General features: G+C 49.7%; 1 protein-coding gene across 1 annotated transcript; it reads left to right on the forward strand.

The window, feature by feature from the left end:
* Positions 1-631: 631 nt before the first annotated feature.
* On the forward strand, positions 632-11,294 carry CFAP144 (cilia and flagella associated protein 144). The gene is made up of 4 exons (XM_062190069.1): positions 632-764; positions 2,379-2,438; positions 4,276-4,379; positions 11,184-11,294. The coding sequence occupies exons 1-4, from the start codon at positions 632-634 to the stop codon at positions 11,292-11,294; spliced, it is 408 nt and encodes a 135-aa protein (XP_062046053.1).
* The last annotated feature ends 674 nt before the right edge of the window (positions 11,295-11,968 follow it).

Here is an 11,968-nt window from a genome sequence, read left to right on the forward strand (position 1 = left end):
AGCTGTATTCTTGTTAACATTTATATTGTGTATATTTTACCGGCATCAAAATAAATGAATGAGCTACAAAGTCATCAAGTTGCTTGGTAAGAAACTGTGGTTCCCTTGGAACTGTCCCACTGGTGATGTTGGACACGTGTGTCGGAATATTTTCAGAATAGGAAACATCCAGTTTGCATTCGAGGTACAGGAAGAGGGTTTTGATTGCGGGTGTTTGCTTCAATGTGGAAGAGGCTTCTGAGTCCTTCCAGCAGCTTTCTGCGTGGTGACTGGCCCAGGCGAGGTCCAGTCGTCAGGCCACATGACCCCCCCCCCCGGGGGGGGGTACCCCGGGGTACCCTAGAACCGGAGAAGCTGGGGCAGGAGAAGCCCGGACAGGAAGAGGGTGGTGCCTGAAATAGGATCCTGGGAGGTGGGAGGGGCAAACGATAGAACAGGGGAGTGGGCGGGGCCAAAGTGAGATGGACACCGGAAAGTAGCTCTGTCTGCCCGAGTCACCGTCGCCTGGAGACAGCGCGGGACGCCGTTGCCTGGAGACAGCAGGACGCCGGTAGGCGATTGGCGACCGCCAGGAACCCATCTGTAGCCAGCGGCCGTTGAGAGCCGGACGGGAGAGAGCCGCGACAAAGGCATGGCGGGCCACCAGAGGGACAAGGTGATTCCAGATGAGGTCCATCAAAACCAGATCTTCCGGGAGCTGTACCTCAAGGAGCTACGAACCCAGAAACTCTACACGCAGTACCACGTGAATCCCCTCCGCAAGGGTAAGGACCCTGAGCGGCCAGAGCGGAAGTCACCTGGGGAGGCACAGGAGCCCTGGCGGCCCCGGGCTCCCGCGCGGGTCCCAGGCGAGCAGAGGACGGCTTCTGTGATCTCTGTTCGTTTCCACGGCTTCAGGAGCCATGACCTTTGAGGGGCCTCCTCCCATCACGTCAGCTGCAGGAGGTATACAAAAATGCAGCCCCGCCTCCATTAAAGCACAACGTCACAAAACAGTGTTGAATGCGTTTTTATAATTCTGCATTTGAAGTAATTACATTTTGCGGGCATTTTTTTGTACTGTTTTTATATTTGCTGTATTTTTAATAAGGGTATGGTTTCTTCAGGCTTATTATACTCTTCCCACATCCCTTCAGAATGTCGGCAGGGCCAGGGTGTTAGATTCCTGGCTCACGATGCTCCCGGATAGCGCCGCCCTACCCCACCCTTGTCAGGCGGTTTCATCTGGTCCTAAAACAGCAGATCCCCCTGAATGCCCCAGGGCCTCACGCCGAGCTCCACACCCCATGTCCACCCACCTCTGCTCATCCCAGAAGGGTCTCACACTCGCCAGTTGGAAAGCTGGGTTCATTCAGCTCCCTCTTCCCAAAACATCCTACTCTGCAGAAGGCACCACAGTCCCAAGCTGGAGCCCAGGAGTCACCCTCAACACCTCTCCCTGCCTCCACACACGAAGTAATCTCAAGTCCTGTTTATCCCTCCTCTGCATCCGTCTCACCTGACCTCTCCTAGTTCCCACCTCCGTGACAAACACCTCCACACACGGGAATGAGCTCCACCTCTACTCAAGTCCACCCTGCAAGTAGCCCCTGCGTCATCCTCTCAGTCTGTCCGCAGTCCTGAGGCCGCAACAGGCCCTACTCTCTCCTGCCTGGAGTGGGCTCCCAACCACTCTTCTCTCCTACAAATTGCTCCTGCCAACCCATCTCCTGCACCACTGCTAGCTGGGGCTAGACTAAAAGGCCCATTTGGTTATGTCAGTCCCTCTGCAAAACCCTCCAGTGGCTCCCACAGTTTCTGAGCTAAGATGTAAATCAATCAGAGGACAGTCTAAGACCTTTTGGATCTGCCCAGCTTCATCCCATACTCCCTTCCCCGGCTCTGACCCAGGCCCATTAGGAAATATTTAATGCCGCTGTTAGAGATTCCTGCACATGCTTCTTTCTCTCCTGCCGTTTCTCAAGAAATGGGTTTCCCAAATGAATCATGCCATGTTCCACTGCTTTACCTCATGACCTGGGTAATTGTTCCAGGATTTCTCCCCCAAGTTCTGTGCCTCATTAACTGTATTCCACTCTATCCTGGCTATACAGAGAAGATGGAGTGTCTGCATTTTACGTGTGACTAACCTGTATCCTCCAACTACTACTTCCAGGAAAACAAATTAATGTCCAATTCTATTTAAGCTTGGGATAGACCAGCAATTTAATCCTTGCAGGCTGGGAAGTTCCAGAGTGCCTTAGCCGACTTTGTCCTTTGGCATCCAGCGTGATAGCTGGTATGTGCTGGATATTCAGGAAGGGTTCATGGGGGTCCTGCCTAAAGCGGGCTTTAGAGAGGAGTGTTTTAACATGACCTGTGATGTTCTTTCTCTCCAGTCCACACGATCACAAGAAAGCCCATGTCTTGGCATGATAACCTGGAGGAACCCGCAGATGGTAAGTCCTGGGGATTGAGAACCCCATGGAAATAGAGTGCAGAGGAGCAGGACAACCTCTAAGGGTTGTATTTTCTTGGGGCAAGCATCAGAGGTCCCTGTCTTGAACCTGAAAACTGGAATCATGTTAAATAAGCTCCAAGACACTGGTGTATCCAACCATAACCCTAAAGTCAGTTTATTAACTGAACAAGAGTGTTCACTGAGGCCTTAACATATCCCCTTCTTCATCAAACATTCAGGTGTTCGATGTTGCACAAACAAGCTCTGGAGTGACACTGAGTTAAAATCCTAGTTCTGCCACTCATTAAGTTAGTGATTAGGGTAGTTTTTTTTTTAAACTTTTCAGAGACTATTAGCATAATTAGGAATAAAAGAATGCAAGTGCTTGGAACAGGATCTGGTATGTGATGATCAGTGATTGCTAATATCTGCACTGTTACAATGTGATCATTACTATGAAAGGACTGCATAGGACAATCTCAAGCATAACGAGTGAGAAGACAAGAAAGCCCGCTTGTGAATAAATAGCTAAATTGGGAATAGAATTAGTATGGCGACAGGTGCCTAAGTCAGAGGGTGGAGTTTTGGGAAATCTTCCTGGAGGAGTTGATTGTGGGGTGAGTTGGAGTTAAATATGGAAAGGTACAGAAATGAGAAATACCAGTGTGGTCAGAGAACTGTGAGTGCTTTGAGATGGACACACTAGGCACATGATAAGGAGACGTATTTAGAAATGAGAGAGGAGATCCATTCGGTGGGAAGTCTAATCCTCCCTAGACAGTCCTCCACCTTCCTATAGAAGAAGAATATGGTGGAAATCTGCTGGGTTTAAGTGATAGGAGTCAGTGGGAAGTGTGGGGAATAGAGACGCCCATAGCATCATGAAGGAGACAGGACGTAGTAGACTAATAGAGGGTAAGCAAAGGAAGTCAGGTGTTATTTCTAGGGTACCAACCTGGCTGGAGTGAGGACGGAAATCACAGCCTTGTAGCAGTAAGGGAAATAGCAGGTGATGAGTATCCTGAGAGCCAGGCAGCACATTGCAACCTGAATGACGTTACGGATATGCAGCCCGATGCCAAGCCCTTGATTCACAATGCTTGCTCCACTCTCATCCATCTTGCTGAGCATCACAGAGTTCTGCAGTTTTACAGGTGGGTACTTAAGGGCCAGAGAAGGTAAGCCATCTGATCAGTAGGTAGTGGCAGTGCCAGGAGCATCTGACTACAAAGCCCAGAGTTATTCCATTGTCAAACTGCCTTTCTCAAATGTGATTTGATATAGGGGAGAAGAGCTATAGAGCTACAAATATATCGAATGCCAGCAGCCACACTGACTTTTACTACATAAAGATCTGGCCACACCTCCTACCACATTCCTTCACATGCTCACACTGCAATAGCAAAGCTCACCTGTGCCATGGGTCTTTGTTCCTACTGCCTACAGGGTGCCCTTCCTCTGCCTGTGCCCAGGGCTGGCTCCTGCCTGGTATTCGGAGACGCCCTCTCTCGCCATGCATTCACATGCCCCTTGGCCTACTCCCTTCCTCACAGCATGTATCACTGTCTGCACGATGGGGTCCCCTGTCCCCCTCTCTGGACCACAAGCCACAGGAAAGAAGAGATCATGAGTGTCTCACCCAGTGTTCTAACCCTAGGGCCAGGAACAGTGTCTGGCATAATTTTCTTGCTCAACACGTGCCCCCCTGTCTTGAGGTCTAGAGGAATCTCTGAGCCTGGGATACTCTGCCTCAAGGAGCAATGTAGCCAGAATAAAGGGTACAGGGACACTCACTGGTCCCAAAGCTGGACTCCTTCCTAACTCCTGTCTCCCAGCCAGGTTTCTCAATCTCATTCACCATGCACACCAAGGACCGAGAAAGAAATACCCAGAGACACAGACGGAATCTCAAGAAATCGGATGGGACTCAGAGCCCTTGGTAAGTGTGGCCCTTTCTCTTGGTAAACACTGGGAACACAGTAGCAACATACATGGTAACTAATAGAATAGAATAGGGATCCAGACTTGCTTGGGTTGGAATTAGGGTTACCACTAGCTACCTGTGAGATCTGGGGTACATTACTAAGCCCTCCAATGACTTGGTTTTCTTTATAAAATGGAGATATTGCACTACTTACCTCAAAAGACAGTTCTGGGTCGGCGCCGGCTCACTAGGCTAATCCTCCCCGGGTTCTAGTCCTGGTTGGGGCACCGGATTCTGTCCCGGTTGCCCCTCTTCCAGGCCAGCTCTCTGCTGTGGCCAGGGAGTACAGTGGAGGATGGTCCAAGTGCTTGGGCCCTGCACCCCATGGGAGACCAGGAGAAGCACCTGGCTCCTGCCATCGGATCAGCGTGGTGCACCGGCCACAGCGCGCCAGCCGCAGCGGCCATTGGAGGGTGAACCAACGGCAAAAAGGAAGACCTTTCTCTCTGTCTCTCTCTCTCTCTCACTGTCCACTCTGCCTGTCAAAAAAAAAAAAAAAAAAAGACAGTTCCGAGGATCAAATGGGGTAGAATTAGTGAAGTCCTCACAACAGTATGTGGCACATGGTGCCCAGAGGTAAGTATTGACTCCGTAATGGTTGCTGATCCCAGGCTCTCCAGGTTTGCATTCCCAGTGATCAGTAGTAGGGTGGTCTTGGAGATGTCATTTAACACCTTGAGTGCCATTTCCTAATATGTAAAATGGGAATGCCAGCAGCAGTATTCTCATGTGAGCTCCCCAAATAAGGAGGGATTCCATTTCTAAAGAGGAAATGGGCAATTTGGAAAAGACAACTTGAAGTTTCTGTCACTTCTTCTTTTATCACACAGGAAGCTAACTTTTTAAAAAAAAAATTATTTATTTATTTATTTGGAAGAGAGAGAGAGAGAGTTTCCATTCACTAGTTCACTCCCCAGATGGCCACAATGACCAGGAGCTGGGCCAGACCAAAGCCAAGAGCCAGGAGCTTCTTCCAGCTCTCCCACATGGGTGCAGGGCTCCAAGCACTTGGGCCATCTTCTATTGCTTTCCCCAGGCCATTATTAGGGAGCTGGATTGGAAGTGGAGCAGCTGGGAACCAGCCCCATATGGGATGCTGGCATCACAAGTAGCAGCTTTACCTGTTACACCACAATGCCGGCCCTTTAATTTTTTTTTAAAAAAAATGTATATTTATTTATTTGAAAAACAGAGTTATACAGAGAGAGGCAAGGACAGAGATCTTCCATCTGCTGGTTCACTCCAAAACAGTTAACAGCAGCTGAGGCTGGGCCAGGCCGAATCCAGGAGCCTGGAACTCCAGCTGTGCTTCCCACGTGGGTTGCAGGGGACCAAGTACTTGGGCCATATTCAGCTGCTTTCCCATGTATCAGGTGGATCAGAAGTGGAACAGCTGGGATTCAAATCAGTGCTAATATGGGATGTTGCTGTTGCAGGTGGCCCTTTTTTAAAAAAAAATCTGTTTATTTATCAAGAGGCAGAGTTACAGAGAGAGAGAGAGAGAGAGAGAGGGAAAGACAGAGAGAGAGTTCTTCCATCCACTGGTTCACTCCCCAAATGGCTGCAACAGTCGGAGCTGGGCTGATCTGAAGCCAAGAGCCAGGAGCTTCTTCTGGATCTCCCATGTGGTGCAGGTGCCCAAACACTTAGACAATCCCCTACTGCTTTCCCAGGCCATTAGCAGAGGAGCTGGACCAGAAGTGGAGCAGCCAGGACATGAACCAGCACCCACATGGGATGCTGGCACTGCAGGCAGAGGCTTAGCCTACTACACCATAGCACTGGCCCCTTCAGATGGCAGTTTAATCCACTGTGCCAGAACACCAGCCCTAAGGAAGTTGAAGTCATCAAATATGCCCATCTTTTCCATTAGCGTATCTGACATTCATGCCTCAGGAAAATTAACACACACACTTACGAAACAACTATTCTACACTTTCCCGTGTTTTTTCTTTCTTCTTTAACATGTGTATTTTAATCCATTTGGTGTATTTTGTATATGGCTTGAGGTTAGCTTGCTCTGAGCTACGTTATCTCCGAGGCACCAAGGCCCTGCGTCACCTGCACCTGCACATTTGCTGTCCCTTCTTCTTGCCTCCTGACCCCCAGGCAGAGTCCTGTGTACACTAGGGAAGTCTTACTTATCCTTCGAGACCCAGCTCAGGCATCACCTTTTCCACTAAGCGGCTTCTGCCATTGCGCTACCCTCCAGAGTCTGGCCTTTCTTCCTTCTGCTTCTGTAGAACCATGTGCCCCCTGCTGGTGCAGCATTGAATTCCCCAGGAGTGTATCAGTGTGACATGGCCACTCGGAAGCCAGACGGCCTGAGGTCACACCCTGGCTCCATCACCTTCTCGCTGTGTGGCCATAACCTCTCTTAACCTCCACTGATCATCTTCAAATGGGGAGCATGACAACATCCAACCTCAAAGGTTTGTGGTGAGGACTAAATGAAACTGTGTAGAGAAACTGCCCTGGATAGCGCCCAGCACATAGCAAGCGCCCAAAGTGGGCTACTGTTGCTGTGGATTCATTTCCGAGAGGAGGGAGCGTGGTGGGGGCAAGAGGTGCAGAGTCACCACACAGACCCTGGGAATCAGGTGAAAGCAGGCCTGAGGCAAGCAGCCTGCAGACTCGTTTATTTCAGTTGCTACAGCAGCTTATATAGCCAAGGCAGCCAATCCGGTCAAGGGGCGGTCTATGCCCTAACCAATCACAGCCTGTTGCCAGTCAGGCTCTGTTGCCAGGCAGTTTCCAAAGCCATCCAATCACAGCCTGTTGTCAGTCAGTTTCTGTTGCCAGTGGCCATCTTGGCATGACCTTCTCATTCCACCACAGGCTACTCTGATATTGATGAGAAAGAATAGAAAGAGGGTACGGGGCCAAACCATTTAGGTGTCTTGTTGTTGCTGTTGTTGTTCCTTCCAGTTGTCTTCATGCACTGGGCCATCTGTCGCGTTACCCTCTCCAGGACAGTTCTCTCATTCCTGCTGCAGGAGCCGGGCCTTCTCATCTGCCACGTGGCTGTGCCCATGGCTGCTTCCTGAGGATTTGAACAAATGGCTCAGTGAGGCAAGGTTTTACCAGCGAGGAAGAAAGTACACTTCTCACTTGTAATAGCTTCTTTTCAAGTGGGCATTGCCTGGAGAGAGGAGGCTCTGGGAGACAGGGAAGACATTCTAGTAGGAAACCACACACAACTTCCACAAGGAAGGATGAGTCATAAGGGAGAGATATGGGCAGAGGGCCAGAGAGGAGAAGGCAGAGGAATCGGGAGAAACAGGAGAAAGGGGGTGGGACCTAACAGAGCACAGAAGGGAAGGATGTTAATGAAAAAATTACTCAGTGAAAAATATTGAAAGTGAAAATGAATCAGTTAGCCAATTATTGTTGAGTATCAGAAGGAAGGTCATGTGAGGGAGGAGCATCGCTACAGACATAGGGACCCTATGGGATTTTGCAGAGAGGGAGAGAATTTGGGCTCAATTCCAAATATAGTATGGACAAGGTGGGAATTCATTGCCAATTAGCAAGGAGAGGGGTCAGTGGATGTGGATTACCGAGAGGAAGCTTCAGGGGTAAGGGAGAACTCTGGGTAACTGGCCATACAGGATTGCTGCTGAAGGCAGGCCTGGGTGATCACACATGACCAGGTCAATCGTGAAAGATGAGAAACCTGATTGGCTAAGTCGGGATTTCTACTTAAACTGACGTAGCAGGGTTTTTGCTATAATTGGATAATGCAAAGATGAAAAAGGATGTCCAACGGCCGGCGCCGCGGCTCACTAGGCTAATCCTCCGCCTTGTGGCGCCGGCACACTGGGTTCTAGTCCTGGTCGGGGCACCGATCCTGTCCCAGTTGCCCCTCTTCCAGGCCAGCTCTCTGCTGTGGCCAGGGAGTGCAGTGGAGGATGGCCCGGGTCCTTGGGCCCTGCACCCCATGGGAGACCAGGATAAGCCCCTGGCTCCTGCCATCGGATCAGCGCGGTGCGCTGGCGGCAGCGCGCTACCGCGGCGGCCATTGGAGGGTGAACCAACGGCAAAAGGAAGACCTTTCTCTCTATCTCTCTCTCTCACTGTCCACTCTGCCTGTCAAAAATAATAATAAAAAAAAAAAGAAAATGGATGTCCAAAAGGCAGAATTATGGACAAAGAGTTCAGGACAGCCTGAGTGGGGTTTAGTCAATATGTTAAAATTTGTCTGGGGAGAGAAGGAGGAGGGTTGTGAAGGAAAGAAGGTTGGGGTGAGGATAAAAACCATCCACGTTAGATCATTAACAGCTTAAAAAAAAATAGAAGACAAAGTTATTAAACCGTGACTTCATTTTATTAAAGAGGACAGGTCTGGGTTAAAAGCATGTGTGTGGAACTGTCATCTTTGACCTCCTGGCCTTTTGGGGCAGGCTCACCACGAATGACAGGAAGGACCACTGTGGCTGGCCCGGCCACATTTGCCCAGCTCAGACCCTCCCAACCCTGCAGATAACAGACTGCACGCACCCTGAAGGGTCTGCGAATTCTCCATACCTGCTCACTGTTATAAATCTGGGGACTGTGCCATCAGGGGCTGCTGTTAGCAGAATAATAAGATACCCCCCAAAACCCTGAGGTCCCAGTGTTGTGCAAACATGAAAGGTAATTAATCTGAGCTGGCGCCACGGCTCACTAGGCTAATCCTCCGCCTGCGGCACCGGCATACCGGGTTCTAGTCCCGGTCGAGGCACCGGATTCTGTCCCGGTTGCCCCTCTTCCAGGCCAGCTCTCTGCTGTGGCCCGGGAGTGCAGTGGAGGATGGCCCAAGTGCTTGGGCCCTGCACCCCATGGGAGACCAGGAGAAGCACCTGGCTCCTGCCTTCAGATCAGCACGGTGCGCCGGCTGCAGCGTGCCAGCCGCAGTGGCCATTGGGGGTGAACCAATGGAAAAAGGAAGACCTTTCTCTCTGTCTCTCTCCCTCTCACTGTCCACTCTGCCTGTCAAAAAAAAAAAAAAAGGTAATTAATTTGGAGTCCCAGAATGCTGTGATTGGGGTAGGAAAGGTTCTATCACTTGGAGCTCCCCTGCACTGGTCAAGTATAGACAGAATCCTCCCAGCCTCAATCCTGAGTCACTGAGGAAGCCAGACAGTGAGCCCCTCTCGGAATGCAAACACTTGCTGGAAATAGTCAGGAAAATGTTCCAGAAATGAGTTTCCCTCACGTGGAATGCTTGAAACCAGAAGCATTTTGTGTTTCAGCTTTTGTCAGATTATAGAACATTTTCTATACATAACGAGGTATCTTAGTACTGGGACTGAGGTCCAAAAACAAATTTCATTTAAGTTTTTCATACACTTTACCCATACAGCATGAAAGTAGTAGTATGGAGGCTGGTGCTGTGGCGTAGCGGGTAAAGCCATCACCTGCAGTGCCGGCATCCCATATGGGCGCTGGTTCGAGTCTCAGATGCTCCACTTCTGATCCAGCTCTCTGCTATGGCCTGGGAAAGCAGTGGAAAATGACCCAAATCCTTGGGCCCCTGCACCCATGTGGGAGACCTGGAAGAAGCTCCTGGCTCCTGGCTTCGGATCGGCACAGCTTTGGCCATTGCAGCCCTCTGGAAAATGAACTAGCAGATGGAAGACCGCTCTCTCTCTCTCTGCCCCTGCCTCTCTGTAGCTCTGCCTTTCAAATAAATAAATAAATCTTTAAAAAAAAGTAATAGTATGACATTTTTAGAGTGGGAAAAGAGGTTGTATTATCATGTACACCATTTAATTCAGTGAAGCAATATTTATAACTATATTCCAAATCATATGGCATCCACACAACTTTTATTCCCTCTCTCTCTCTCTTTGTGTATACATATATATATTTCCACAAATAAGAAAAAACGTGATATTTGTCTTTCTGGGTCTGACTTATTTCACTTAGCATATCGATCTCCATCCTTTTTGTTGCAAATGTCAGTATTTCATTCTTTCTTATGGCTAATATTCCATTAGTATATATACCACATTTTCTTTATCCACTTGTCAGCTGATGGACGTCTAGATTGATTGCACACCTTTGCTATTGTGAATTGGGCCGCAGGTATCTCTTTCATACTCTGATCCCAATTCCTTTGGATGTATTCCCAGCAGTAGAACAGCTGGGTCATGTAAGTGGATCTGTTAGTTTTTCAGGAGTCTCCATACTGTTTTCCATAATGGCAATTTTGTATAAAACGAAGTCTCAAGATGTAAAATTTTCCCATCTTGAGCATCATGTCATCATTCAATAAGATTTCAGCTTTGAGACATTTCACATTTTGGACCTCTGGATCGGGATGCTCAGTCTTTGGGTTGATGGCACAGTGCAGCTTTTGTCAGATGTAAGTGTCAGAGCACCTGCTTTTGCTCAGTTCTTAGTGACTGCTTTGGCAAATTCATTGCTTGATGAGACAAATAGATCTGGGGGACCGCCTGTGTGCTGGAGACCGTGGTGCTGGATGTGCAAAGGCAGTGGCAGCTCCTTCCCTCTCAGACCACACTTTTCATTGGGAGGAAGAGTGCCCGGTATGGCCCCCAAGGCAGGTAGTAGGAGAGGGAGCCAGCGACTCTGCACAGGTTCTTCTCCTGCAGCCTCACGGCTCCTTCCGTGTCAGTATTGTCATCTCCACATCACAGGCTGGGTTAAGCAAGCAGCAGCACCAGCATCAGGAGAACAGGGCATGATGACAGCCCCTGCCAGGTCATTCAACATCTCCACAGGTGTTTTCTAATCCTGTGTCCTCTTCCTTAGGTCAACCCCGAACGCCACGACCACAGGCTGAACCACTTCAGGGTCTACAATGACATCACACTCTACAAGGCTAAAATGTGGAGCTTGGGGGAAGACAGTCACCGCACATAGCATCACCGCAGTGGAGTCGGTCCTGGTACTGAAGGAACGCCCAAGGGTGCACAGAAATAAAGTTTACTTCAAAGCCCGAGACTCCCTGAGCCTATCCTGAGTCTCCCTTGCCTCATCTCCACCCAAATCCACAGGTTCAAAACCTTCCAAACCACTGTGAGAAACCAGGCAAAGATGGCACTCCAATGTAATTGTCTTCTCTTCTTTCCCGCATGCAATAAATAATGACCACGGGGTGTTTGTAAAAAGGGAAAAGCCCACAGCAACAGAAAGAATGAGAGAAACACAAGCAAGTAAGAACACTGGATTTAAGTGGACTGATGGAGGAGGGTGGAGGAGACCAGCAGGCAAGCTGAATGGGAAGCTCTGAGCAGAGAGCCCTGGCCTCCCAGCACTCTGGAGAGAGGCCCGGGACCCTGTGGCTGAGCAGGGCGTGAAGCAGAAACCCACTGCTGGGCATTGGTGGGGAGGCTGCGGGTCCCTACTCCACACAGCCCAGCAGTCGGGTTGGTAGCCTCACTCCCACCCCACCCTGGAGACTGAAGCTTCAGTCCTAAAGGAATCAGAGAAGCCTGGGACTCAGCGACAGTAAAACAGGGTAGGAGTGAGGTGTGGGATTGAAAACAATGACAGACCGGCGCTGCAACTCAATAGGCTAATCCTCCACCTGCGGC

This window comes from Lepus europaeus, chromosome 5 (genome assembly GCF_033115175.1).
Source record: "Lepus europaeus isolate LE1 chromosome 5, mLepTim1.pri, whole genome shotgun sequence".
In the NCBI taxonomy this organism is placed as follows: domain Eukaryota; kingdom Metazoa; phylum Chordata; class Mammalia; order Lagomorpha; family Leporidae; genus Lepus; species Lepus europaeus.

Coding starts and splice junctions, on each gene's coding strand:
- CFAP144 (XM_062190069.1), top strand. CDS start 632: ATGGCGGGCCACCAGAGGGACAAGGTGATTCCAGATGAGGTCCATCAA. Junction 765..2,378: donor CGTGAATCCCCTCCGCAAGG/GTAAGGACCCTG, acceptor CTTTCTCTCCAG/TCCACACGATCACAAGAAAG. Junction 2,439..4,275: donor CCTGGAGGAACCCGCAGATG/GTAAGTCCTGGG, acceptor CCTGTCTCCCAG/CCAGGTTTCTCAATCTCATT.